Below are 24,372 nucleotides of genomic sequence, written 5' to 3' on the forward strand. Positions count from 1 at the left end.
TGAGTAATATATTGATCAATGATCTTCCAGCTTCAGCAGATACTTTATGATAATTGTGTGCTATAACTAAGAGTAATGCACTTCTGTTTCACATTTAAAGCACACGGTGTCTTGCAGTCAGTGATGGAGCAGGTCACTCATATGAGCTGAAACAAACCAGCATAAGTTTGTCATTTTATCTGTCATGATTTAAAAAAAAAAAAAATAGCAAAAGTCTCACAAAAAGTGTTTTGGTCATACCAGGCTTATTCTGAGGGATGGGACAGTGGGTGTATTCAAGGCAGGCTGTTGCCCGTCTCGCTGCCCATCATCCCACAACACCCCCTACCAGTTTCAAGTGGAGGAGGAGTGCGGTGTCATTCTGCAGCCAATGCAAACTGTGTTAACAGCAACCCTAATGCACATAGCAATTTCAGAAGGGAGAGGAGGTTTCTAACTAAAGATGAAGAAAGATGGTTGAAGGAAAGAAACTAAACATCCCACTGCGTTCACAACGAATAATCAACCAGTAGCCTGTGTGTGTTTCCTCTTTCATGACACGTACTCTAGCATGTTGCTCCTTTTTTCTCTCGTTGCGGCGGAGTGTGGGATGGCGTCGTCAAACCCACAGGAATCAATTGCAAAGTCAACAGGCAGCAGAGAGGGAGGCAGTTCCGGAGCAGGAGGGGGGGGAAGAATAACACTGCTGCTCCCGCGTCTCATTTTCAGGCAACATGTGAGCCCACAGTATTGCCCACCTTCTACTGACTGCTCCAAAACTGTATTACAACATGTAAATGAGGAACAGGTCTTTGAATAGTAGCATGTTGCTGAACATTAAAAAGCTTTTCTGTCCCCATCTGAAGTTTCTGTTAGAAACTGCTCAACAAGACTCTAATTGTGTCCACTTGTCTGCTTATTCAGTACAAAAGACCCTAATGATACCAGCACATTTCATCTACACTGCAAAAATGGGTGTGGCAACTATTGAAAGGTTAAATTTAATTAGTGCAGCATGATTAGTGCTTTTCCTGGGCTGGCACACTGAGCCTCATTCTGGCTTAATCCTAATCCTACAAGGAAAGTCTCTCAGGGCAGAGAGTTTTGCTGAGCCACATGTGATGTCAGCAAGAGCCAGGATGAAGGAGTTTATGATACGTCAATCAAATCCTGCGTCCTTGTCAAGGGCACACTTGGTGGTAATGCAACACCACGAGAAGTTAGGACTTTCCACAATAATGAAATGTTACATTCCAGTTTAAAACATGGAAAAAAAAACACATAAACTGAAGGAACGCAGTGTCTCAGTGATCTGGGTATTAAAAAGCTGGAGCAATTGTGGGGAAAAGTTATTACTGAGTTTGTTAAACGCATTTGTCCCTGCTGTAAAACTGTTGCTGAGAACGCTAAAGCTGAAGTATTAGATTTCCAAACCCAAAGCATTTAGTCTGTCTTTGTGCACACACAGCTAGAAAAAAAAAATGGCTGTTGCGTGCCACAGAAAAGCGTTGTCAAAAGTTGTAATTATAGGCTCAGCTCAAGATGTGCCAATTGGTTCAAACTACCATGTTGCCACATCACAGAGAACAAAAAGTCGGAAGTTAGAAAAAAACAGACCGGGCTTATTAAGAGACAGGGAGCCGTGTGCTGGCTGTCAACATTATGTTGTCACTGTAGAGCACAGTTGTCAACGATTTTCAAGCACATGAGTAAATAAAACGCGCAGTGAGTGAAAAAGATGCAGAGCTGCAATTTATTTTATTTGTGCTAAAAATCTTTAGGCCTTGAATTTGTTTTTGTTTTTTTTACAGATGTTTTAATGAGCCATAACTTACAAAGTCCACAGTCCTGTGTGTGTGTGTGTGTGTGTGTGTGTGTGTGTGTGTGTGTGTGTGTGTGTGTGTGTGTGTGTGTGTGTGTGTGTGTGTGTGTGTGTGTGTGTGTGCGTTAGCTGGAGAATAACAAGTAAATGGATATTCTTTCCTCTCAGGAATGCCAGTTCTGAATTCCTCCTGGCTAATGTCTGTCTAAGTTTAACTAATGAGGGACACTGATATGCAGCGATATGATGCGACAGCCGTGGCTCCCTCCTGCTCCGATCTAAAGGAATAGAGTATGAAACTCATCTAGTTTGGCTGTTTGTTACAAATTACTGATTTATGGCAATTGGAAATGAATCTTGTTTTGCCTAGATCATAATTATGGCCGCCTTGCAAAATAAACTGTATATAAAAGATGGCCTACCATGACGTCTTGAGTTGCTAAGTGATGATATTTGGATAAGAGGCTGTAGTGCTAAGCTATCAACTAAACCTAGCACATGTGTGATATTGGCCTATTGGTATAAAATTAACTTTCAATTTCAGATTGCCTGTCTTGGTGCACTGTGAGCTTTTAATTACACTCCAACACTTACAGGCTCAGCTGTAAGTGGTATAAGTATTTATATTTGTCAACAGAGCTATAGCAAGCTGAGAATAATTTTAAGATCAAAAAGTTTGTTGATCTGTTGATTGGGAACACTGTCAACACCAGCTGCAATTAGTGCTCAAGGTGTGCACGACCACAAAAATCTGCCGAGAGAGACTGGCAAAGCGACAAAGAGTAATTGGCCTTCAAGCATCACAGAGAAAATGGTAGGGAACGAGTGAGTAAAGAAGCTGATGAAAAGCAGGAAGTAAAGCTGGAATGAGAGAAGGCGTGGGTGTCTTTTTTTTCTGCCTTACCTGTTGGTTTGTTGCTGGAAGGCCCCCCCTCCTCCTGAGGTTTGCACGCGAGCATCTGTCTGTACATATGTAGTGCCTCTGTGGAATGCACAGCATTCCCCTGACTCACATCTCCTGAACCACCACCGAGGTTTTCCACAAGGGCCTCTGGCCCAGCACTGCCGGATCCCTCTAGGGTCCTGCCACCGTGAACCAAATCAGTCCCTTTGCTGGGCCTCCTCTGGGGTTCAGCTCGAGGAGGGACTTGCAGCCGGTGTTGATCTGAATTGTCTGTGTCATCGTCCTCAGGTATGGGATTGTACCAAATTTCCCCTTCATCATCTGCATCGTTTTCCTCAGCTGGGTCCACACTACAAGGGTGAGGAGTCACTGGACTAACGCTGACCTAAAACAACACAGTTTCTTGTTAAAGAAAACCACTGCTTGCAATTCTGCATTAGTACAAAACTTAATGGGGAACTAGGTTTATTTGCTTTCTAGAGAGGAACAGCTGGTTAGCTCAACTTAGCATAAAGACTGAAAACAACTATCTACACCAGCATCTTTGAAATTCTCAGATTACTACATTATATCATTTGCTTATTTGTGGACTATTTCTTTGTTCATAGCATCCTTAAATACACTTGGGTAGAGCCAGGCGAGCTGTATCCCTGTTTCTATCCTTTGAGCTAAGCTAACTGGCCAACTCCTGCTTTACAGCTCATCCTTTTAAAAAGAGAGACCCTGAGGCCAACCTGAGGCAGCTGCAGGCGAACCGGCCGAGGGGGTGCTCCCCTTGAGGGTCTCAGGTGGTCCGGGGAGGGACTAGGAGGAGGAGGTGCCTGATGGGAACCGTGGTTGCCCTCCTCCTCGGCTCCCAGCATTCCCTGCAGCTCATCCTTGGTGCACTGATTCTTCCCAAGGGAGCTCTGCTGCAACCAGTTGCGCTTCTTGGAGACAGTGATAGTGGTGAGCTGCGGCCTCCATGATGAAGGCTCATTGGTCCTGCCCACCTCTCGGCTATTAGCACAGGGGGTTTGAACATTTTCAATGAAAGCTGAGGGAAGCAAGAAAGTGAGAGTTACAACTTCATGCCAAGAGGCACGACAAAAACATTTGCTTGTCTTAAAAAGAACAACTAATTTTCATCATGATCACTATCATTTAAGTAATTTCTGAACTGAACTGAATTACAGGAACTGATCTCAGACTATTCATGTCATGACAAGATGAAGAAAACATCTGTATCAAAAAACCACAGGTTGTGGAAATATGATATTATACCGTTAGGTTTTATATTTCATCTCTTCTCTCTCTTGTCTGTGTTTTGAAGCTTTGTCTCGTTTGATTTAGCTGCTTTATGATTTTTGGATGGACCACTGTTAAATAGCATTCATGCTCAAAGTCAAACTTTCAATCACACCACCACAATCCCCTGCAGCACCTCCTCTTTTTTTCTCATCTTTAACATCCTATTTCATGTGAGCTTCAAGAATATGTGGGTTCTGAATTCAAAAAGGAGATGGAAGGATGTTGGAAATTGCCGGTGTCACAGCTGTGAAAATACAGCCGAGAGAGCAGGGCGTGTGAAGACGCTGCTGGTGATACGTGCACAGCGTAAAAAGGCCAAATAATAGAGACAGTAACGCGGTGCCTCGACGGCCCAGAGAAAGGAACAAAGGAGTTCCTGCGTGGCTTTAAGTGTGTCAGAGAGCATCAGCCAGAGAGCACGAAAGTCTCCTCCGAGCAATCGACAAACACCTTTGCCTGTAAATCAGCTGGCGCGCTTTTATTTTTACAAAGGTTGATAGCAGAGGCAGCTGGAGAAAAACAACCTGTGGTGCATGTGTATGTGTGACAGGGAGACCGAGGTGCTGAGGGCAGGGTCTTGCTTGAACTTGTACAGCAGACTCGTGTAAAAGACTGTTTTGATCCTCAGCAGCTCCCAGACAAGCCCCTCCACATGCTATAATGACAACATCTCCTTTCCTCAAGGAAATACGTTTCCATGCATGCCAGGCTGCCCAGCAAATTATAGACCCGAGAACATTTTCACTTTACAAAAAGTTACTTTTAACACAGGGCTTTCACACACTTGACTGTACTATAAACCTCATCCAAGAGAGTACATTAAACTCAAATGTTATTTTTTTTTCATGTTTTTATTATTATTACTGTTAACAAAAGCTTGACACTGGCACAAAGACACAGCATTTGCTTTTCCCTGGAAGTCAACCAGCCTCTCTGAACGGCGTCTCCCACCTTTCCAGTGATGTACGGCATTATAAAGCAATTGTTGTCCCATAAACATCAATTATGTAGTTCCTCTCACCACAACAAAAAAAAAAAGCCTTGAACGTTTTTCTGCCGCAACCACGATACAAAGTTGGATAAAACTAATTTTGGATGGCGCTCTTCTGAATTCCAGCTGATTGTATAAGACATTCGCGAATACGTGGAAGGATTTTCAGTGTTTCAGTGGCAAAGAAAAAGCTTAATCTCAAGCGGAAAAAAAAACAACTTGGAGAAAAACAACCAATCACAGCCACTCTGTCTTCTGTTTCATTTTAATTCAAAGGGAACCACGGTGGTATAGGATGCAAAGCACATTTTAAGTTGTTTATTTTTTCTTTTCTTTTCTTTTTCTTGTTAGTATGTCCTGAACAGCAGTGTGTTTGCATTAGCCTGGATTAGGGCTCTTTAAGGGCCTGGAGTTCAGTAGTTTTAGCCTGTGCTGACTGCCAAGAGAAGAGGAAAAGTGCACTAAGCTACTGGTGGTACATTGAGCCCCATGAGTTAATGTGTAGACCTAAGCAGCCAGTCTCTACTAATCTGCTATGGTTTGTATTCAGCTGCTCTGGCCTGGCAGCTCCTTATAACCCTTTCAAATGAGTCTGCGAGAAGTCTTTTTACTTATATTTGAAAATGTATGAGGGAAAGCCTTTTAGAAAGTACACTGCAATAAAGGCAGCGACTATAAGCTATAGATTACAAAGGTGTGTCCTTAAAAAAAAAAATTTTTTTTTTAGGACCAAGAGACGTTTAAAACTTCAGGCTCTTGAACCTATAATCGATAGTTTGCATGTAAAACTATTTTGACCTGATGAAAAAGATGAAAGAATGGTGGTAAACTAGAGTCCCTGGGCGAGGGCATAGATTAAACTAGAAAGTAACACCTTAAAAAGCAATGTAACAAAATTAAGTTTGGTTTATCAAATAATCATTAAGGAAAGGTGAAGAACAAAGTACACTGTAGGAAAAGCAAGAAAAGGACTATTGGTGTGGAAAAGGCAATATATGAGATTGGAGGAACATGTTGGCAGAATGGGGAACGATTATAAAGACCAATCCAAAACTGCAGAGCTCGCCGCCTGCTCGACCTGGTAACGAAAGACTACAGAGAGGTGAGATGGTTGTGCACAGAGATTTTTGTCAGCATGCCATCTTCTTTAAGGGGTCTTTCATAACTGGAAGAGGAAGCAAGTTCTGACATGAACAGCATTCCAGACCACAGCTCCAGATTAACAGCCTGGCTGCTGTCTCCTTGCACTGTCACACTGCTCCACATGAGTAACACCTCCTCCTAGCCAACAGCAGCCTGCTGTTTTGACTTAATAAGTGAGACTTTAGCCATTTTCACTCCTGTCACATATCAGACCATTTAAACACTCGCTTTCTCCTCGGAGCCTTTTACAGCAGCATTTCAGCATTTACACTACAGAACACTGTGCTTGATATTAAACACACAATGGAATTTGTGGGTCTGCTTTACTTCTCTTCATACCACAATTAGACTTAAGGTGCCAAATGAGTCAAAAACATGTCAAACATAAATTGCTAGGTTTTTTTTTTTTTCTGGTGGAACAAGAGATTTTGGGACACATTTGACACATTTTAGGAAATAACATTTTTATCACTATGTTCTCGGATTCTTCTGCATAATTTCCCTGCAAAACCACAGAGACAGTTGGGCAGCTAGATTTGGCAACATTAGGATATTTTTTTACAGTGTACCTACCACGGTAATGAATATGAGCTTTGCAGTACTGTACTTTCAGCTGTGTGTTTGCCATTACTGTTGTTTTAATGTTCCTGCTCTATAAATGGGTTATTACTGTTAACTGTAGCTATAAATTAACCATTCCCCCTGATGACTGGGTCTCAGGCTTAATGTCCTTTTTTCCCTTTCTTGAACTATGAAAAAATATCATCTTTAGCTGTGGATTGCCTTCTTCGTCCAGCAAGGTTACTAAACACTATGACAACCATCCTGAAGGTGGCTATGGATAATTAATCACTGCAGGAGTCTTGTCCATTGCTATTTTAGTTATACTACATGCAACTGAAATAACCATTACACTGATACTGATTGTTTGAATTTAAACATTTATAGTCCCATGAGTTGTTGCACTTGCCACGATGGATCTGTCCATTCTGAGCAGTGGTCTCGCTGTGTTGCTACAATATTTTAATGCTACTTTTTGCAGTTTCTTTACCATGACTGTAAGTCAGTGGGACTTGCTCTTGTTCTGATGAGTTATGGGCAAACCCAAGCAACAAAGGTTCCCTGAAATCTGACTTAAATGGAACAAAAAAAGATTGTACAGCATCTTCATCTTTTACCAACATTTTACAGCCTTCATTTACAGTGTACAGATTAGCAGATCTGGAAAATAATTGCTAGCTTAAACTCTGCTTTTCAAAGTAAAGTAGGGAAAGATTTTTTTTTCTTGACAAAATTAGCATTAGTGAATAAGCCCCTTTCACTGATTCTCACTTATGTTGCCACATAAGGCAGGACAGCCTTCCAGGAAAACATCTCTTTTCCTCTAGTAGCACCCAGTCACAAAATATTTCCACACCAGCGCTAACACAGCCCGTCTGCATGTGCCATCGCTGTGTGAAAATAATGCGTTCATTGTAAGGAAAAAAAAAAAAAATCACACCTCTGACCTGAAAGTGAGAGATGGTATAAGGGTGCATGTCTGTGGGAGGAAATTAGGAGAAAAGGAGAGGTAGGGCATGTACTGAAAGGAGTGTCGTGTTTGTCTGAGGTGCTAGAAGGAATGCAGCTTCTTAAAAAAAAAAAAATCTTATTTACTTGATGTACTGCTGTGGACCTGTGCCATCTGAGCCTGACAGTAAACCCAATTATATTCATGTCTAAATCTTCTGAGTGGCTGGATCTTTTTCTCTAAGACAAAGCGCTTGATCCACTTTCCCATAGGCTGTTCTTTTATTTCCTGAATTCCTTCTTTATAGAGGCTCCTCTTTTGATAAGAGCAAAACACAGCAGCTAGTTCTTTCCTCCATACAGACAAAACTTTGTTGTGAACACAGAGTTTCGGAGCCTCCTTCAGAGAGAATCTTTTGCAGTGTGCCATAAATTACTACTGGCCGTCATTCATATGCTAATGGTGTAGATTTTTTCTTTTTACACCGGGGCAGAGCGGAGATCATCCAGGGTTGCATCACATGTCAACACTTGCATCCCGCTGAGGCATCCTGGCATTGTAGCCATATTGCTAATGCCACTTCCTCTTTAGTACGTTGGCTTGAAACCCAAATTCTTTTCTATGTGCTTTTTTCAGTAACTCTCTTGTCCTGTTGTATTGTTTCCGTTTAAAAGGAAAAACTGATAAAATGCCCCAGAGATAGAACGTTGTAAGATAATTACCCAATTAAGCTCAAAACACTTGCAATACTAAGACAAGTCCCTGAAAGTAAGAGAAAGGCCTTTCAACAAGCCTTTCAGCCCTTAAACTGCCACCTAATTAATATAATTTACATCAATCAGCCACAACATTAAAACCACCTGCCTCTTTGTGTAGGTCGTAAACCAGGGGTTCTCAAACCAGGGATCCCTTGTAGAGAAGAATTTTCAATCTAATAAATTCTTACATAAAAATAGAGCCTGATTTATTGGCAAGTCGATATTATCAGCTACTATCAGCTATTTGCCGATCTATTGGTATCAGCATTTGTAACGGCCGATAACTGGAAATTTTCAAAACTAAGTTCTTCAACCATACTGAGAGTTAACATTGCATAGTCTGTCCATCAGCTGATCCAAGCAGAGTTGGGCAGCGCACAAAGAAGAAAAAAAAAAAAGAAACATAACTACATATAACAAATGTGGAGAAATCTGTTTATGTTTTGTGTGTGAAAGAAAAAAGTATCGGTTGCCATATCAGAATATCGGCTTTTTAAATAATCAAATATCGGTATCATCTTGAAATTCTATATCAGTTGGGCGGTATATAAAAGCCTTTAAATAAACCTTTTAAGACTTTTCATCCTAAATACTTCAGACGCATATCATGTGATGCTTCACATTAAATGTCTTCTCCTCTCATGACCAGGTCACTCTTGTTCCTACTGGCCCAAAGAGCTTTAACGAACCACACTTTGATTTGAGATCTATAGATCATCCTCTGTAGATATTACAGAATCATTTCTAATGTATAGAGTATACCCTTTGGCAACAGGTTGCAGACATTTAGGTTTCTCCACATTTAGCACCTCTGGCCCAAATATCTCTAACCAATCATATGCAGTGAACCTTTGATGGTCTCTGTTGTTTGGCCTCGAATGATCCTCAATTCAACTGGGATCTGGGTAGCTGGGAGGTTGGATCAGCCTTTTGAAGGATGTTGTATTGCACGTGCACTTAGCAGATTGTCATAAACTGATAATCTGGAGTTGCTGGACTGTTGGTGCCTGGTTGAAAAACTTTAATATTGTTTAACTGTGCTGCACTGTTCTGCAACAGGTTATCATAACATTTCAAAGTCATTCACGTGAATGCCAGGACCCAAGGATTTCCAGCAAAACACTGCACTGAAACAATGTGATCAATGGTATTTATGCCACCTGTCATTGGTTTTAATGTTCACTGTAGTTAGTACTGCTTAGCAGTGATCATCACCATTCCAGTGTTTGCCCCACTCTGCAGCAGATACCATCATGTGACTCACACATCTCATAAAATCATCCTGGTATGAACCCTGATGCCTCAAGTTTCTCCTCCATCACCTGATCTGTCTTTAGAGCTACCATCATCCATAAATCTGTCCGTGTACAGACACACCAGACAAGACCAATCATTGTGAAGAAAACTCAGCAGCTCTATAACAAGGTTTCTGGCACAGTGCAGAAACCAAACACCACATCGTTCTGACATGACTTGACAGCAGCCGAGTAATATTATATTACACCTGCACTTGCATCTCAACTTTGGAGTGAGGAATACATGTTGAACAATGCTAGTCAGTACACCTAATTCACAGAATATTCAATGTGATGCTTGATATGTTATTGTTTTAAAGAACAGTTTTGCAGGAAATGTTGGTTTTTGCTTGCAGACTTTTAAATGTTCTTATGAACATGTTTCATGTTTATGCTAAAGGTAACGACATTGTAGTTAGAACAACAGGACAAGAAACAAGGGAAAAACAACTAGCATGACTCTGCCTATCCATGAGTGATGTACCAGCAAGTTCAATGATTAAAACATTATATATGTTCATTTGTTTACTCTGTACACACCGTGGCCATAAACCGGAAATATCCAAGCATAAACGTCTTAGTCTCATTTTTATATCTGAGGATTTTAATAGATGAAAACTATAACTTATCATATTCTTACAGAGATTAACATGGTATATCTGGGATTTACAGGCGCTTGGAGGCAGATTTTGTAAATGAGAGAGCCAGAATAACTGTTTCCACTCTTTGCGCCATCCTAAGCGAACTACCTGCTGGTTGCAGCTTCATATTTGCTATAAAGGTCTATAAATGAGCTTTAAATCCTCTTAAGCACTCCTCTTCAAACATATTTTCTCACCTTTGAAGAGAGCCAGACAAAAGCCTGGTTTCATATTTAACAGCCTGATATGACAGTGGAAAAGACCTTCTCACCAGAATGCCCATCTATAACCTGGCTTACAGGCAACATGGCCTGCATTTGTCCTCATAGGCCTCTGAGCTGTACTGAAACTTGGAAAAGTGCGTTACAAACAGGAAACATGGAAGGGTCAGGTTGGTCAGGGCTGCAACCAGCACAGTTCAAAAAGGGTCAACTTTTACTTTACATGCAAACGGTCTCCATTTCTGGCTTACGTTGCACTTCTCACAGTTTCACTACAACTCAGTGAGTAGTTTGCAAATGTTTGCAGATTGGTCTCTAGGCCTGTGTGACTGGGGTCTTAGTTTGAAGCAACTGGCTAAAATGAACACAGGACTTGAAAAAGAATTAAAAAAAAAAAAAAAAATCTGCCTCCCAGGAGTGAATCTTCTCTATTTGTGTTATCTATGGCTCAGTCTCAATATCAACTTTGACTGACACGCCACTCCTGAGCTCAGGTCTGGCCAAAACATGACACCTGGATACTGAATGCCTGCCGGCACAGCCGCTGCTCCACTGCAACAAAACACAACAAAACTATAAATCCTCCAACTGCAAATACAAACATGCACACACGCCGCAGAGATGTGCAAATGCATGCTTATGTGCATAATATCGCACACCCACACATAAGGAGTGACACACAATAATGGACACAATTTTTTTTTTTAAGACAAGTGAGAACAGAAATAAATTAGCTGTAGTGTAATTAAGCCAATCTTTTGTGCTATGACTAAGGTTTAATATCGAAATAATACTCAGGGGGAGGAACTGGTCTATTTTTAGACAAACATTTTACAGGAGCTTTGCAGTTTTGGTTTTTCTGCTTTTATTTTCTTTTTATGTCTGTTTCTACGGTGCTGAGGCCCAGAGGGACAAGATAAGCTCACGACTGACCTTAATAAATGCTTAATCACCCTTCATTTTGTTCATTCATGGTCAGGAATTAAGTGACACAACGCAAACATGTTAAACAACAGGAATGGCATTCTAAATATTCAATCCAAAGTCTTTAAAATGCAAGTTACCATGGAGCTGTCCAAAGCAAATGACTGGGGAGGAAGGCAACATGACAGCCCAGCCCCCCCTACTCTCAAACAAACACACACACACACACACACACACACACACACACACGCACACGCACAAAGTAACTGCAGTGGCTTCTCTCCTGCCTCGGATTCCTCTGGCCACAGCTGCGGAAAAGTTCAGCTGGGAAAGCTGAACAAAATGGGGAAAATATGAGATTTGGGTGAACGGGTGCAGGGAAACTAATATCTGCAAGAGCCCTGACTTTATTTGAACTTAAAGACAGGAGCAGAAAGAGCTGTAAAGTTGGAACTATGCTAAGCCAACAGAGGAGAGAAGTGAAGCACAGAGACCTTCTGCTCAGCAGTCTCATGAATCACACACTATTTCTAGCAGTCCAGCACACTGACAGTCAACAACACGCTGCGCACATGGCACATTGTCTTCTTACTATGGTAAACACTGTTAGAACACCCCCCGCACACACACACACACACACACACACACACACACACACACACACACACACACAGGTAAGTATGCTGTAACACATGCACTACAACACAGGAAACTACCATGCGAGGCAAAAATAGAGAAAAAATGAAAAAGACATGGGGGTGTCTTTGATCCATGGAGCACATCCTGTGCTACAAATGTCAGTAAGAGCTTACCACACAGACACTCTCTGAATCCTGTGATTAAACTGGCTAATTGGGTCTAAAACTTTGTCAACTAGCCTCATAAAATTTACATTTTGATGGCAAACTGGCCAAACTCTACGAAAAGGACAGTGTTACATTAAGGAAAGCTCCAGAACGAACCTTGCTATGAAATTGTTTTGCCCACTGTGTAAATGTATAAAAATTTGATCAATTTGCATTTTATCCCTTGCGACACACAGGGTGCAAGTCTGAGCTCCATGTGGTGCATGACAGGTGATGACAACAGATCACCTTTTACTGTAAGTGGTTTCATGATACAGATGTTTTCTCTGTCACTGAAGCACAATCAGAAAATCATTTGACATGTTGTTCATAATCAGTTAATCTCAATTAAATGCACACAAACACACACATCCCACCACCAACACCACCAAGAACACTCTAGCAGGAGCGAGTTAGTTGTTACTGAACTACGCTGTGAGTAATCCGACCTACGGCCTGATGTGCTATTAATTTGGTGTTAAAATGCACCTAAATTAGTGTGAAGGACAGAACCCGCCACCGATTAGAGTCTTAAAAAGGAAAGCAAGAGGTCTGAGGTGTCTCGTCCCTTTGCTTTGCATCCAGAAGAGGAGGAGTGCGGGGTGGACCGCCACCAGAAGGAGTGTTCTATGAGTGGAGGAGGATGATAATTATCGGAAGGGAGGAAGGAAGGTGAGAGTTCACTGTTTTAGAGGATCCATGGGAGTTGAGGCCACGTCGTGTAGCCGTCCTACCTGGCTGCTGCTGCTGCTGCTGCTGCTGCTGCTGTGGCTTGACCTTGACAGATTTACCCGCTCGGCTGGATGTCTGGACCCCTGGTTTACAGCCTCCGGGGTTAACCTGAGGACAGGACCGGTCCTGGCTTTGGCCTCCACCGCGGAGCAAAGATGAGCCTTCAATGCGCTGCTTCATTTCAGAAGACAGCATGCGACCTTTATGCATCCACTCTTGCATCTTGTTGACAGTGACACCGTGGCCTTTGTTGACTGAGTTGGCCACCTGTGCTTGGACTTCAATCAGCTCCTGCTTGTTGTCATGACCCCGATGTGTTACTGCCTCGGCATTGCTGTCCGAAGAACCTGTGAGGCTGTTGACCGAGCCACTGCTCTCATTTAGCTGCCTGCCCCGTTCTTCCTCACCTCCAGCATCTTGCAGCAGCTCCTCATTACTGATGGCACTGCAAAGCACCGGAGGTTCAGACAGCTCACCCGTTCCTGTGCCTTTAGCTCCTTCAGCTTCTTTATCATCACAGATTTCTGCACTTTGCATTCCACAAGCCTGAACACTCTCTGAGAACATGTCTGGATATCTAATAGCTCCATCACTAGCAGAGCGCAACAGTGTAGGTTTTTTGGTCAAAGACAAGTTCACCATACTCTTACTGTTCAGCCTGCCTTTGAGTCCTGTCTCTACATTTCCAGTGAGACAGAGCAGTAGTGAGTCAGTGTCAGACACCTGCTGAGGGCTTTGGTCCTCTCCTGACGACCAGGAGTCACTGTCCCTGTTTTTCAAAGACAACCTGGAGCACAGGCTGTCCCTGGAGTGGCTACTACATGATGAGGTGGCCTGCTGCTCGGTTAAACCACCACTAATCTGCTGGACATCCATGTTGATATCATTCATAGCATTGATAAGAAGGTAATAAGCCTCTTTCAGCTGGTTCCTAAGCCTGTCTGTTTCCTGGGCACTGTTACTATCATCAGCCTGTTCTTTATCCTGGCCAGGCTGGGTCAGCTCTGCAGCCTCTGCTCTCTCATCGTCAATTTTTGGTCTGATTGTTTCGTAGAAGGGCAGAATTTCATTATCATAGTAATCATCATCTTCGCTGTCTAAAGGGTACCTGAGTGAGGCCTCTGTGGCGCACAAGGATGTCGCGTTAATATCGCATATTTCTAACTCAGTGGGGAAAAAAGTCGGACTCTGCAGACCACCTCTAACGTCCCCAGCATAGTCAGGTTCATAGCTCTCAATATTTCTTATTACAACGTTCTCTTCTGTGTTTCTTGGGATGCGGTTTGAATACACGTGTGCCGCACAATTTCGTGCGTCTGTCTCCAAACTTGGCCTGCTGTCAAAACTCCAGTTGGCGTTGTTTTCCTGTACGGCCACAACAGTCCCCACCATGTGCCGGGAGTATTCTCTGTCTCTGGGATCTCTATCCTCGCCATCAGCACCTATAACCCGGCCCTTTGGTGGTTTCCCAACTCCTACATGCGCGTGTACCCGCGCTCTGCATAAAACTGGATTTGAACTGTCCCCAAACCCGATTGAATCCCCGACCGAAACGTAGTGTTTTCTCTGGACATGCGCTCCAGAGAGTGAAACACCCGCAGTGATTCTGTCAGCGGATCTGTGCCCCTGTTTACTCCTATCACCCTCACAAAATGCGTTTTCCCCAAACGGCAAGTCTCTTTGAAGTGGGACCCCCAGGAGCTCCTCATTAACCCGAACCCTGCCCCCGCGGCTTCGCTCCTGGGGACGTGAGCCAGCCAACTGTGCTGCGCGACTCTCCGGGACTATTATAACCTCCCCTGTTTGCACCATAGCCCCGTCAATATAATTCTCGTACGTACTCATTCTCTCTGGCATGCAATCCAGGTCTGTGAGCAAGACTATTGAGCGAACCTCATCGGAGTCTCGCTGCGTTTGCAAAACTTTTTCTTTACCTTCTCGGCTCCCATTCACCGCAGCAGCAGAACCGTATCCACCGCTGACCGTCGCTCCTTTCTTGGATTTCTTCCCCCGGAGTTTCGCTAGTAAAGTCCTCCGCAGAGGATCAGCCATTCCTTTCCTTTCCCCCCCAGTTAATTCCTCCAGGTTTCTTTTAGCACGCTTGCTCCAGAAGGAAAGGATCGAGCGGGTTCTCCTTTGCTCGCCGCGGTCAAAGCTCGCCGGGCGGACGGGCTCCTCTCCATTCTCCGCTGTCACCTCGGCTCTGTAGCCCCACTCACTCTAGGCTCACTTTGCTCAACTGCACCACCTCTCTCTCCCTCCCTCTCAGCTACACACACACACGCACACACAGACACACTTTTGCTCCCACCCTCCGTGCCTCTCTCTTCTTTTCTCACTAGCGCCTCACCTCACCCTTTCCTCGTGTTTGCAACTCAAGTATTTGAAGTCTTTTCTTAGCTTAAAGTTCAGACCAGGCCTACCTTGAACAGAAATTATCCGAAGAAAACGACATGAAAGCTTTCAATTTTACAAACCCAATTCCGAAAAAGTCGGGACACTGTGTAAAATAAAAAAGAAATAAAATAAAAACAGAATGCAATGATTTCCAAATCTCATTAACCCATTTTATTCGCACAGAAAACACAACAAAAGTTTGAGCTTTTGGAAAAGTTGGGAAAAATAAGTGGAGGAGCATCTTGCAACTAATTAGGTTTTAACTAGCAGCAGGTCATTAACGTGATTGGGTATAAAAAGGGCATCTTAGAGAGGCAGAGTTTCTCAGATGTATGGATGGACAGAGGCTCACCAATCTGCAAAAAAAAAAAAAAAAACTGGATACTGTGGAACAATTCCAGAATAATGTTCCTCAACACAAAATTACAAAATCCTGTGCGCAACGGACAAGCCTGGAAAATCAGTGCAGGATGCTGGTGATGGAAATCCCTGCAGAAATCACTGTCTATGAACACAGTTCACCGTGCCATCCACAAATGCAGGTTCAAAATTGACGACTCACTTGACTGCGGTGTTAAAACTCGATTATGCAAAGAAAAAGCCGTATGTGAACATGATCCAGAAATACTGCTATCTTCTCTGGGCCAAAGCTCATTTAAAACGGACTGAAGCAAAGTGGAAAACTTCTGTTTTCAGACGAATCGAAATTTGAAGTTCTTTTTGGAAAACACGGATGCTGCATCCTCTGGACTAAAGAGGAGAGGGACCATCTGGTTTGTTATCGGCATTCAATTATGAAGTCTGCATCTCTGATGGTATGGGGTGTATTAGTGCCTATTGAATTGGACGTTTGCTAAAAGGTCTATACAGCTTTTAGAGCAACATATGTTCCCATCCAGACGTCTTTTTCAGGAAGGCTTTGCATATTTCAATAAGGTCATGCTAAACTGCACACTGTATCTTTACAATAGCATGGCTTCCTAGTAGAAGAGTCCTGGTGCTGAACTGGCCTGCCTGCAGTCCAGGTGCATTATGAAATGAAAAATACCACAAAGACTCCAGACTGCTGAGCCTACATGGGACAAGAATGGGACAACATTCCTCTCTCAAAAGTCCAGCAGTTGGTCTCCTCAGTTCCCAGAAATTTACAGACTGTTGTTAAAAGAAGAGGAGATGCTACACAGTGGTAAACATGGCCGGCCCAACTTTTTTGAGGTGTGTTGCTGCCATCAAATTCAAAATGAGCCAATTTTTCTTAAAATTGTACATTTTCTCATCTCAAACACTGGATATGTTTTCTGTGCTCTGCTGGAAATAAAATATGGGTTTATGAGATTTGCAAATCACTGCACTGATTTTATTTATTTCTCATCACACTCTTTTAGGATTGGGTTTGTTCATCTTTACCAACCTTTCAGCGACCTCTCCTGCACTGTGGAAGGGGGCTTTGACATCCTGGAGATCATTCCCATCAAGGTGGAAATGTTTCATCACTGGATAAAGTTGATCATTCAGAACAACTTTGTAGTGATATTCCCCTTGATGGGGATAAGTGGAGTCATGCCAATAAAATGCAAATGTAAAAATGTGAAGGCATCAATAAGAAACCTTTCTAAATGGATTAATTAATAAATAATTGATCCATTCATTTTGGAATCTTCTGGTTACTCTGAAAAAATCAATATTTCTTTAAATGTCAGGAATATTGAAGAAGTTTTAGTTTTATCAAGTGCTTGTTTTATCTAGCAATACAAAATGAATGAAGAATTAAAAAAAAATCTGCCTAAAGAAATTAAAAAAAAAACCTGAAAAGACAACATGAAGATGGAAGATCAATCACAACCTGGCAACTTAAATTTGCTGTCATCAGTGTTTTATATTTGGAGCTTTTGCTGATTCTTTATTAACTATTACTAAAGTCATTGTTCATTTTGTAAAATGTGTGTAAAAACAAAAGAAAAAAAAATATATATGTGTTGTTATGTTCATGGCACAGAGATTTAGGGCGCTTTAAAAATGAAATGTTGCCACATCAACAAGTGGCAACATTTCAGTACAGTATGTGTGACAATGTAGTAAGAAAATGATACAATTAACTACTTAAAATGTTATTATACTAAGCATATCTGGTGTATTATTTCATTTTTATTAATTTCCCATTATAATCTTTTTTGCAAATCTTTTACAAGCAATTAAATTTATTTCTGACAAACTATAAAAGTGTTGGATGTGGTGTAAAATGCAAAGAAAAACAGAACATGATGATTTCAATCCTATATTTAGATGAAAATCATACCAAGAGAGCAGGTTTTTTGTTTTTGTTTTTGTTTTGTTTTATTTTATTGGATGACAGCGACTCCTTCAAAAGAAAATGCCTGGTTGAGGCAAAAAAAAAAAAAAACTGGAAAGTTTGCATAATGCTAAAAAAAACATTTGCTGTAACATCTTACAGAAAGATGGACTTAGTACACGTGGAAAACTGTCCTGTGGTCGGAAAAAATCAAAGTCTGAAATTGTTCAAGGAGAGCTGTGCCCTCCAGACTAAAGAGGAGAGGCACCAACCAGCTTCTCACACCGGGTTGAGAAGCTGGTTGGGGCATCCGGGGTTGGTAAGGAGCATATATGACATGATATATGACAGGTAACCTGCACATCTGTGAAGGCAGCATTAGATACATCCAGGTCTGGGAGATAGCTGTGCTGCCTTCCAGATTTTTCAGGAAGGTTCCTGCTTATGTCAGCAAGACAACGTCACACCGTAGCAGCTTAAATCCCGTATTAAGAAAGAATAAGAAAATATTTTGGTTCAGAAAATTATACTGTGTTGTTAAAAACTTGTGATGCAGTGTGTCCAATATTAATAAACCAAATAAGCATATTTATCTACATTGTTGACTTTACTATTTTCAGCCAAATATTCAGGTTTAAAATGACATGTAAATGATTTTACATGAACTATTACTGATGCAGTCCTCTATGTTTTGATCCTTTTTGTTTTAATTAATAACAATGCAGCATGATTAAAAAAAAATCTAAGAGTTGCCATAAACTAAATGTAGTGGAACAAACAACTTCTTGTACTGAAGTTGCAAATATACTTTGTATCTTAAGCTTGAGGATGGCTCCACGTATCATCAGAATTCCTTTGTTTTAGTAATAGAGTACATGTGTGTAATTGTAGTTTTTTAAGCCTTACGTACAGAATGATGGCACGGGTGACGGTATGTAAAACGCAGCTCTCAGGAGCTCCTGCCTCTCTGCTGAAATTCAACACATATTTGTCCCCAAAACGTGAATTAAATTCGGTTGGAGAGCAGTGAGCCAGGACTTCAAATTACCACCTTCGCTGGTAGCTGTGAAGGCATTTCAGCAAACAGCAGGGAAAACAACTTTCATCTCGTGGGAAAAATGTGCTTGACCCTCTGCTGAAAGAGAGAAAGAGAAAAATGCTAGGCTTAAGAAGATGATGATCAGGCACCCACCCAAAGTTACTCTTTGAAAATGAGCAGGATCATGTGTGTCCTTCAAATGATACCAACCCAATAGCTTGGCCTGCCTGATGATGGATCACTGCTGATTAGTGGACTGACACTTTTATCTGAAGTGTATCTTCTGTAATCCTTTCCTCTTTGACCTTGAATCCTAACCCCTGTTCCTGCTCGCACACCAACCCGTGGCTTAAAAACAGCCTGAGACAGTGGAGAAAGGAATGAAACATACTTCGCTTGAACCTTAAGCCATTTGTTTGCTGTTGCCTCTATGTGGAATGTGCAAGAGGATGAGCTGCTGAAAAGCTGCAGTGGGTGTGTAAGTGCACATGCTCTCTGTATACCCCTCCCTTTAAGACACGCGCATACACTCCTACGCACACTCACTGAATCTGACTGAATCTGAATCCATTATAAGCTTCCTGGCATCACTGTGCCTCTCTTTTCTAATGTCTACCCATGATTGAGGGCGTTTATTGTCAGAGCCATTCATCGCCAGGGCCCCAACACATTAATGCACCCCCACCACCTCCACTACCCTCAGTAAAACATGATAAGCATCTGTTATTGCCCTGCAGGAGCCGCGTAGGCCCTGACGCCTCGGCCTGCTTCCCCGACTGACTGACTAGACCCTGTCTGGGCAGTTATTCACAGGTCAAAACCTGCAGGCTGCATATTGTGTGTTTGTGTGTGAAAGAGAGGGAAAGAGAAAGCAGGAGGCAGATGAGGGGGTGTTGGGGATAAGAAACTACAAGCATGGCAAAGGATGCAGACCTCTGAACTTTATAGAAGCACAGCAATTGCTCATTGGGCTCACTTCAGGGCATGTGCTATCTCTTTGACAAACTAGTGCAATTTTCATACTTAAAATATCTCACATTCTTTGAAATGGGATTTTGATGCCTTTGGACCTACAGCAATGGCTGCCTGTAGGCACAGCAGTGTGAGACTGGAATGTAAGAGATGGTTATCAGTAATTAAGCACCTTAATTAATGCTTAGAAGACTTTTGGGTCATCATTTGATTCATACAGTGTCAGAAAATGGTGAAAAGCGGCCATCACAATTTGGCAGGTGAACAGTCCATAGGCTAATGTTAAATCTATTTTTATTGAGAACAAGAAAGGGATGTGAATTTAAGAAATTGATGAAATTTTGGCATTTTTTAAAGGATTTTTTTAATTGCTAATGAATTATTATTCACCTCTAGTTACCTGCTATATTGCAATTCAAATTAGGCCTAGGAAATATACCCTTTAAAAAATATCAAACTACAAAGCATTATATAAACAGATCATACTGGATCTTACTGGTTTGGCTTTCACTCTGCCTGCCGACATGCAATCCCAATAATAATCTGATAATATAATAAGTGATACGTGTTATTCTACAGCGCTATAGTTCTCTGTAAGATCAGTGAGACACACACATTAGTGCACTGGGTGATATTGTCCATCATAATCAGAAATACTCAATTTGATGACATTGCACAAATGTAGGGCCTTATCCCACCAGACTGGCGGCCACTGAAATGGCACAAGTGATATAAACTGTCACATAACGATTTAACCCAGATTTAAATGAACACAAAATAAAGCGCATGTTACGGGTTACTCGGCATGCTGACTCAACGGTGCAGGAGGAATGGAGAGAGTTGGTTGACCTTTCTCTGTTTTGCCTCTACCAGTCACTTGTGCCTATTGTGAAGGCAGTAGCAGAACATCTGCTTAGCTGGCCCCTTTTCAGAAGGCCCGGCCAGAGAGCATACCAGGAAGAAAAGTGAATGTGTACGTGTGCGAGAGACAGAGGGAGGAAAATAACAGGATTGGATGTGTATATATGTGTGTATGAGCATGCACATTTGCACATGCACATGAGTGTGTGTTACAATTTGTGTGTTACAGCTTTGCAGCTGTTGGGGTTCTCCTCCTGATGGCTGCCCATTGTTTCCTCTCTCTGTGTCTCTTGCTCTCTCCCTCTCTCGCTCTGTCCCAGCCTGTTTATGGGCCTTCCCCCCTTTTTTTTTTCAGTGCACACCGCAGCTAAATTTATGCCCTTGGACAGAAGCCTTTCTCAGGGTATAAATTAGGCTGGATGCTCCCTGTCAGAGTTGCACTGCCAAGAGGCTGCAGCTTTACGTTCCAGAGAGCCACAATATTGTCACAGGCATTCCAGTACAGTATATTTTACTACTGAGAAGGACCTCTTATGGTGCTTCATTACACCCACGGCAGTCTTGTTGAAGATGCATATTGCATCTTAGGGTGGTATATTTTAGCTTTAATCATGTTTGATGAGCAAAAGATTTCCTTGCGTTTTATGGAAACAGTGCCCAGAAGTTCATTCTTGTCAGAGTGGAAAATCCATTTATGCACTAAGAGTGTTTAAACACTCTTTTACGAGATAATTTAGAGTAAATTAAAATATCTTTTTTTTTTTCATGGTGGAAGTAAATAAATAATTCACCTTCTCTGGCCAAGAATCAGCCCACTTGCAAAATGCTAAACTGCTTGTTATATACTTCATATAAAGATTAAATGGAAGACATTAATTAATTGTTAATCAGCGAGCTTCAAAAGTGAATTTTTTTTCTTTCCTTTAATCTTTGGACTGAGCCAGGCTGGCTGTCTCCTATCATGTTGTGAGTCTTTATACTGAGCTGTGTGAAAAAGTTCACCGAAGTGTTGAAGCTAAGGACAAACATAATAAACTATACAGCCTCATATTAACCACACTATAATAAAAGGACAGCATCCGTGAACTGGTTGGCGTAAACATAAGCCTTTAGTATCTAGTACAAGTCCTTATCACACTAGACATTGACCTGCCTGAGATAGCTGAGATATAAATACTCTGACTGAGTATAATGGATCTATATGTTCACACTGGTTGAAACATCTGCCTGTGTCACATAAAGATGCACAAAAAAAATCTGACTTTGTTGGCTGAACAGTCCAGAATAAGAGTCACACTCTCTGATTCAAGGACACTAAAATCACTAAAATCATCATCATCATCTTTAAAATATTTATGGCCCGTGATGCTCGGAAGGACAGTGACCACATGAGACACTGTAAAGATAAGATAAACAAAATAGTTTCATTAACCTGTCACGTAAATAGAACAAAATTACATAACACCAGCATATTGTGGTTAATACACGTGTTTATGCATACTTTCATAACATTTACACAGAAAACAAGCACAATAATGAACAAAGAATAAAAGTACAGGATCTCATGCTGAATATTTTTCCATGTTGAAAAAAAACAAAACTTGCTTTGGTCTGATTGGGTAAAATAAAGGACAAAGGGTCAAGATAATAGGATACTCACAGATAGTGTCCCCTCATTTTTTTTGACCAGCAGTCAGACCACCACTGGTTCTCACACACACACACACACACACACACCCACACACACACACAGGGAGCTTGGGCTGTCTTTGTGTCTGCTCCATACTGTTATCAAGAAACAACTCCTGACATTCATCATGACAAAAGCTCAGACTTCTTATCTCTGCTACTGTTCTCTATCATCTGAGAGGTGTGAAAGCGCGTTCCTTTCTCTGACAGCTTCACGTCTGTCTTGTCGTGCTCACACTGTCTGCTGCACGATGGAATGACTGCGTATTTGTATTATTTCTCTTTTAGGATTCGAACTTTGTGTTGAGATGGTGCTCAGTGTCTTGAAAACTAAATTATTGAGATGAGGGAACAGCTGGAGCATATCTTCAAACATTTGTTATATTACATGCATCCAGTATTTCCTTTGAAGATTTTTATAATCAATGCACTGTGTAGCTGAAACACATATTTTCTTTTTTATTATTTTAGTATAGTGACAATTTATTATTTGAGTAAATTGAAAACACCATAAAAGCCCTTTTTAAAATCCTGTATTACTCTTTGCAGCTATAATCATTATTTGTCTGTCTGATGATTTTGCTCGTCTCTGAAAACCTTCACAGATGTTCTCGGGCGGTATAAAGGAATGGAACTGTTATTCAAGCTTCAAACAGCTTTTGGAAATATTCAGCTGCAATCAGTGGTCAGTACCACAATGTTACTGTAAACTACAATATTACATTACAGTCTGACCACTATTTGGAAAATTCCACCCCACTCACAGAATGAGGCTAAGGGGAAAGAACCTGTGGTTTATAACAGATAAGGCCTGATCCTTTCTAGTTTTCTCTAAAAAATACACATTTTCAACAATTAAATTTAATATGAATGATTAAAATAGATGCAGGTATTTATTGAAATACAATTCTAATGAGCTTGAAAGTCAATATTCCATAATATTCCACTGTCCATAAAAATTATGAACTGAATCGGTGACAAAGGTCAGCTCTGATGGTAATGCAGACCAAGTTCTCACTGCGTTTGTACAGAGACTGAATAGCTCGCAGCATATACCTCATATTCCCGAAAAAGGTGGGTCAGCGGGACTGAAGAGACCCTCAAAGTATTCCTTCCACCGCCCATCTATATCCTCAGTTGAAGTCAGCAGCAACCAACTCCCACTGTACAGTGTGAATAAAGCACCACTTTCCCCTCCCAAGTCACCTGTTTGTCAAAATCACTTTGAGGCCAATTGAAAGTCTTGTTTCATACCCTCACTGAACTCCTCACACTCCCACGTTTTTGCTTCAGTTACTGTCAGAGCTGCACAAAACTTCGCCTGCCAGGACCTGTTAGCTGCCTCTGGAGTCCCACGGGTTCCTCCTTCAGCTTGACAGCTCCCTTCACTTCCAGTGTCCACCATCTGGTTTGGGGATTACCAACCTGTAGCCACAGCTCAGTGCAGCCACCTCAGCAATGGAGGTGTGGAGCACAGTCCATTTGGACTCAGTGTCCCCAGCCTCCCTTGGAATGCTGTTGAAAGTCTGCTAGAAGTGGGGACTGAAGATCTTGTGGACCGGGGCCTTTGCCAGATGCTCCCAGTACACCTTCATTATTTGTTTGGGCATTCTGGGCGTAACCAGCATCCTGCCCCATCACCTGATCCAACCAGCTGGGGATCTGTGACAGCTCAGCTACTCTTTTCACTAGCTCAGGCTGTTTTCCCACTGGAGACATGATGTTCCATGACCCAAGAGCCAGTTTCATCAGTTGGGGATTCGACCACCAGGGCCTCTGCCCTTGACTGCCACCCAACAGACAATGCACCTGACCTCTACGGTGCCTCCTGCATGTTGGCTCTTTAGGCTGCGCCCTACCAGACCCATGGGCGAAGCCCTGGTCACCAGGCTCTCTCCTTTGAGCTCCCTCCCCAGGCCTGGGTCCAAGGTCGAATCCTGGTAATTCTGTCCTGGGCAGGGTGAACCCTTGGTCATTTCCTCACAAGGTTTTAGTGAATCACTCTTTGTCTAGCCCCTCGTCCAGGACTAATTTGCCTTGGGAGACCCTATCAGAGGAAAAAGCCACTG

General features: G+C 42.0%; 1 protein-coding gene across 2 annotated transcripts in view; it reads right to left on the reverse strand.

Annotated features, from left to right (window-relative positions):
- Positions 1-15,278, reverse strand: part of syde2 (synapse defective 1, Rho GTPase, homolog 2 (C. elegans)) — a 48,825-nt gene extending 33,547 nt beyond the window's left edge. The window contains exons 1-3 of one of the 2 annotated variants that reach the window (XM_030728158.1): positions 14,990-15,278; positions 3,440-3,741; positions 2,706-3,090 (exon numbers count right to left, since the gene is read on the reverse strand). In XM_030728158.1, coding sequence (XP_030584018.1) covers positions 2,706-3,090; positions 3,440-3,741; positions 14,990-15,107 — 805 coding nt within the window. In that variant the 5' untranslated portion in view covers positions 15,108-15,278. The other variant, XM_030728157.1, reaches the window with a different exon arrangement.
- Positions 15,279-24,372: the final 9,094 nt, after the last annotated feature.

This window comes from Archocentrus centrarchus, chromosome 4, assembly GCF_007364275.1.
Source record: "Archocentrus centrarchus isolate MPI-CPG fArcCen1 chromosome 4, fArcCen1, whole genome shotgun sequence".
NCBI classification, from domain to species: Eukaryota; Metazoa; Chordata; class Actinopteri; order Cichliformes; family Cichlidae; genus Archocentrus; species Archocentrus centrarchus.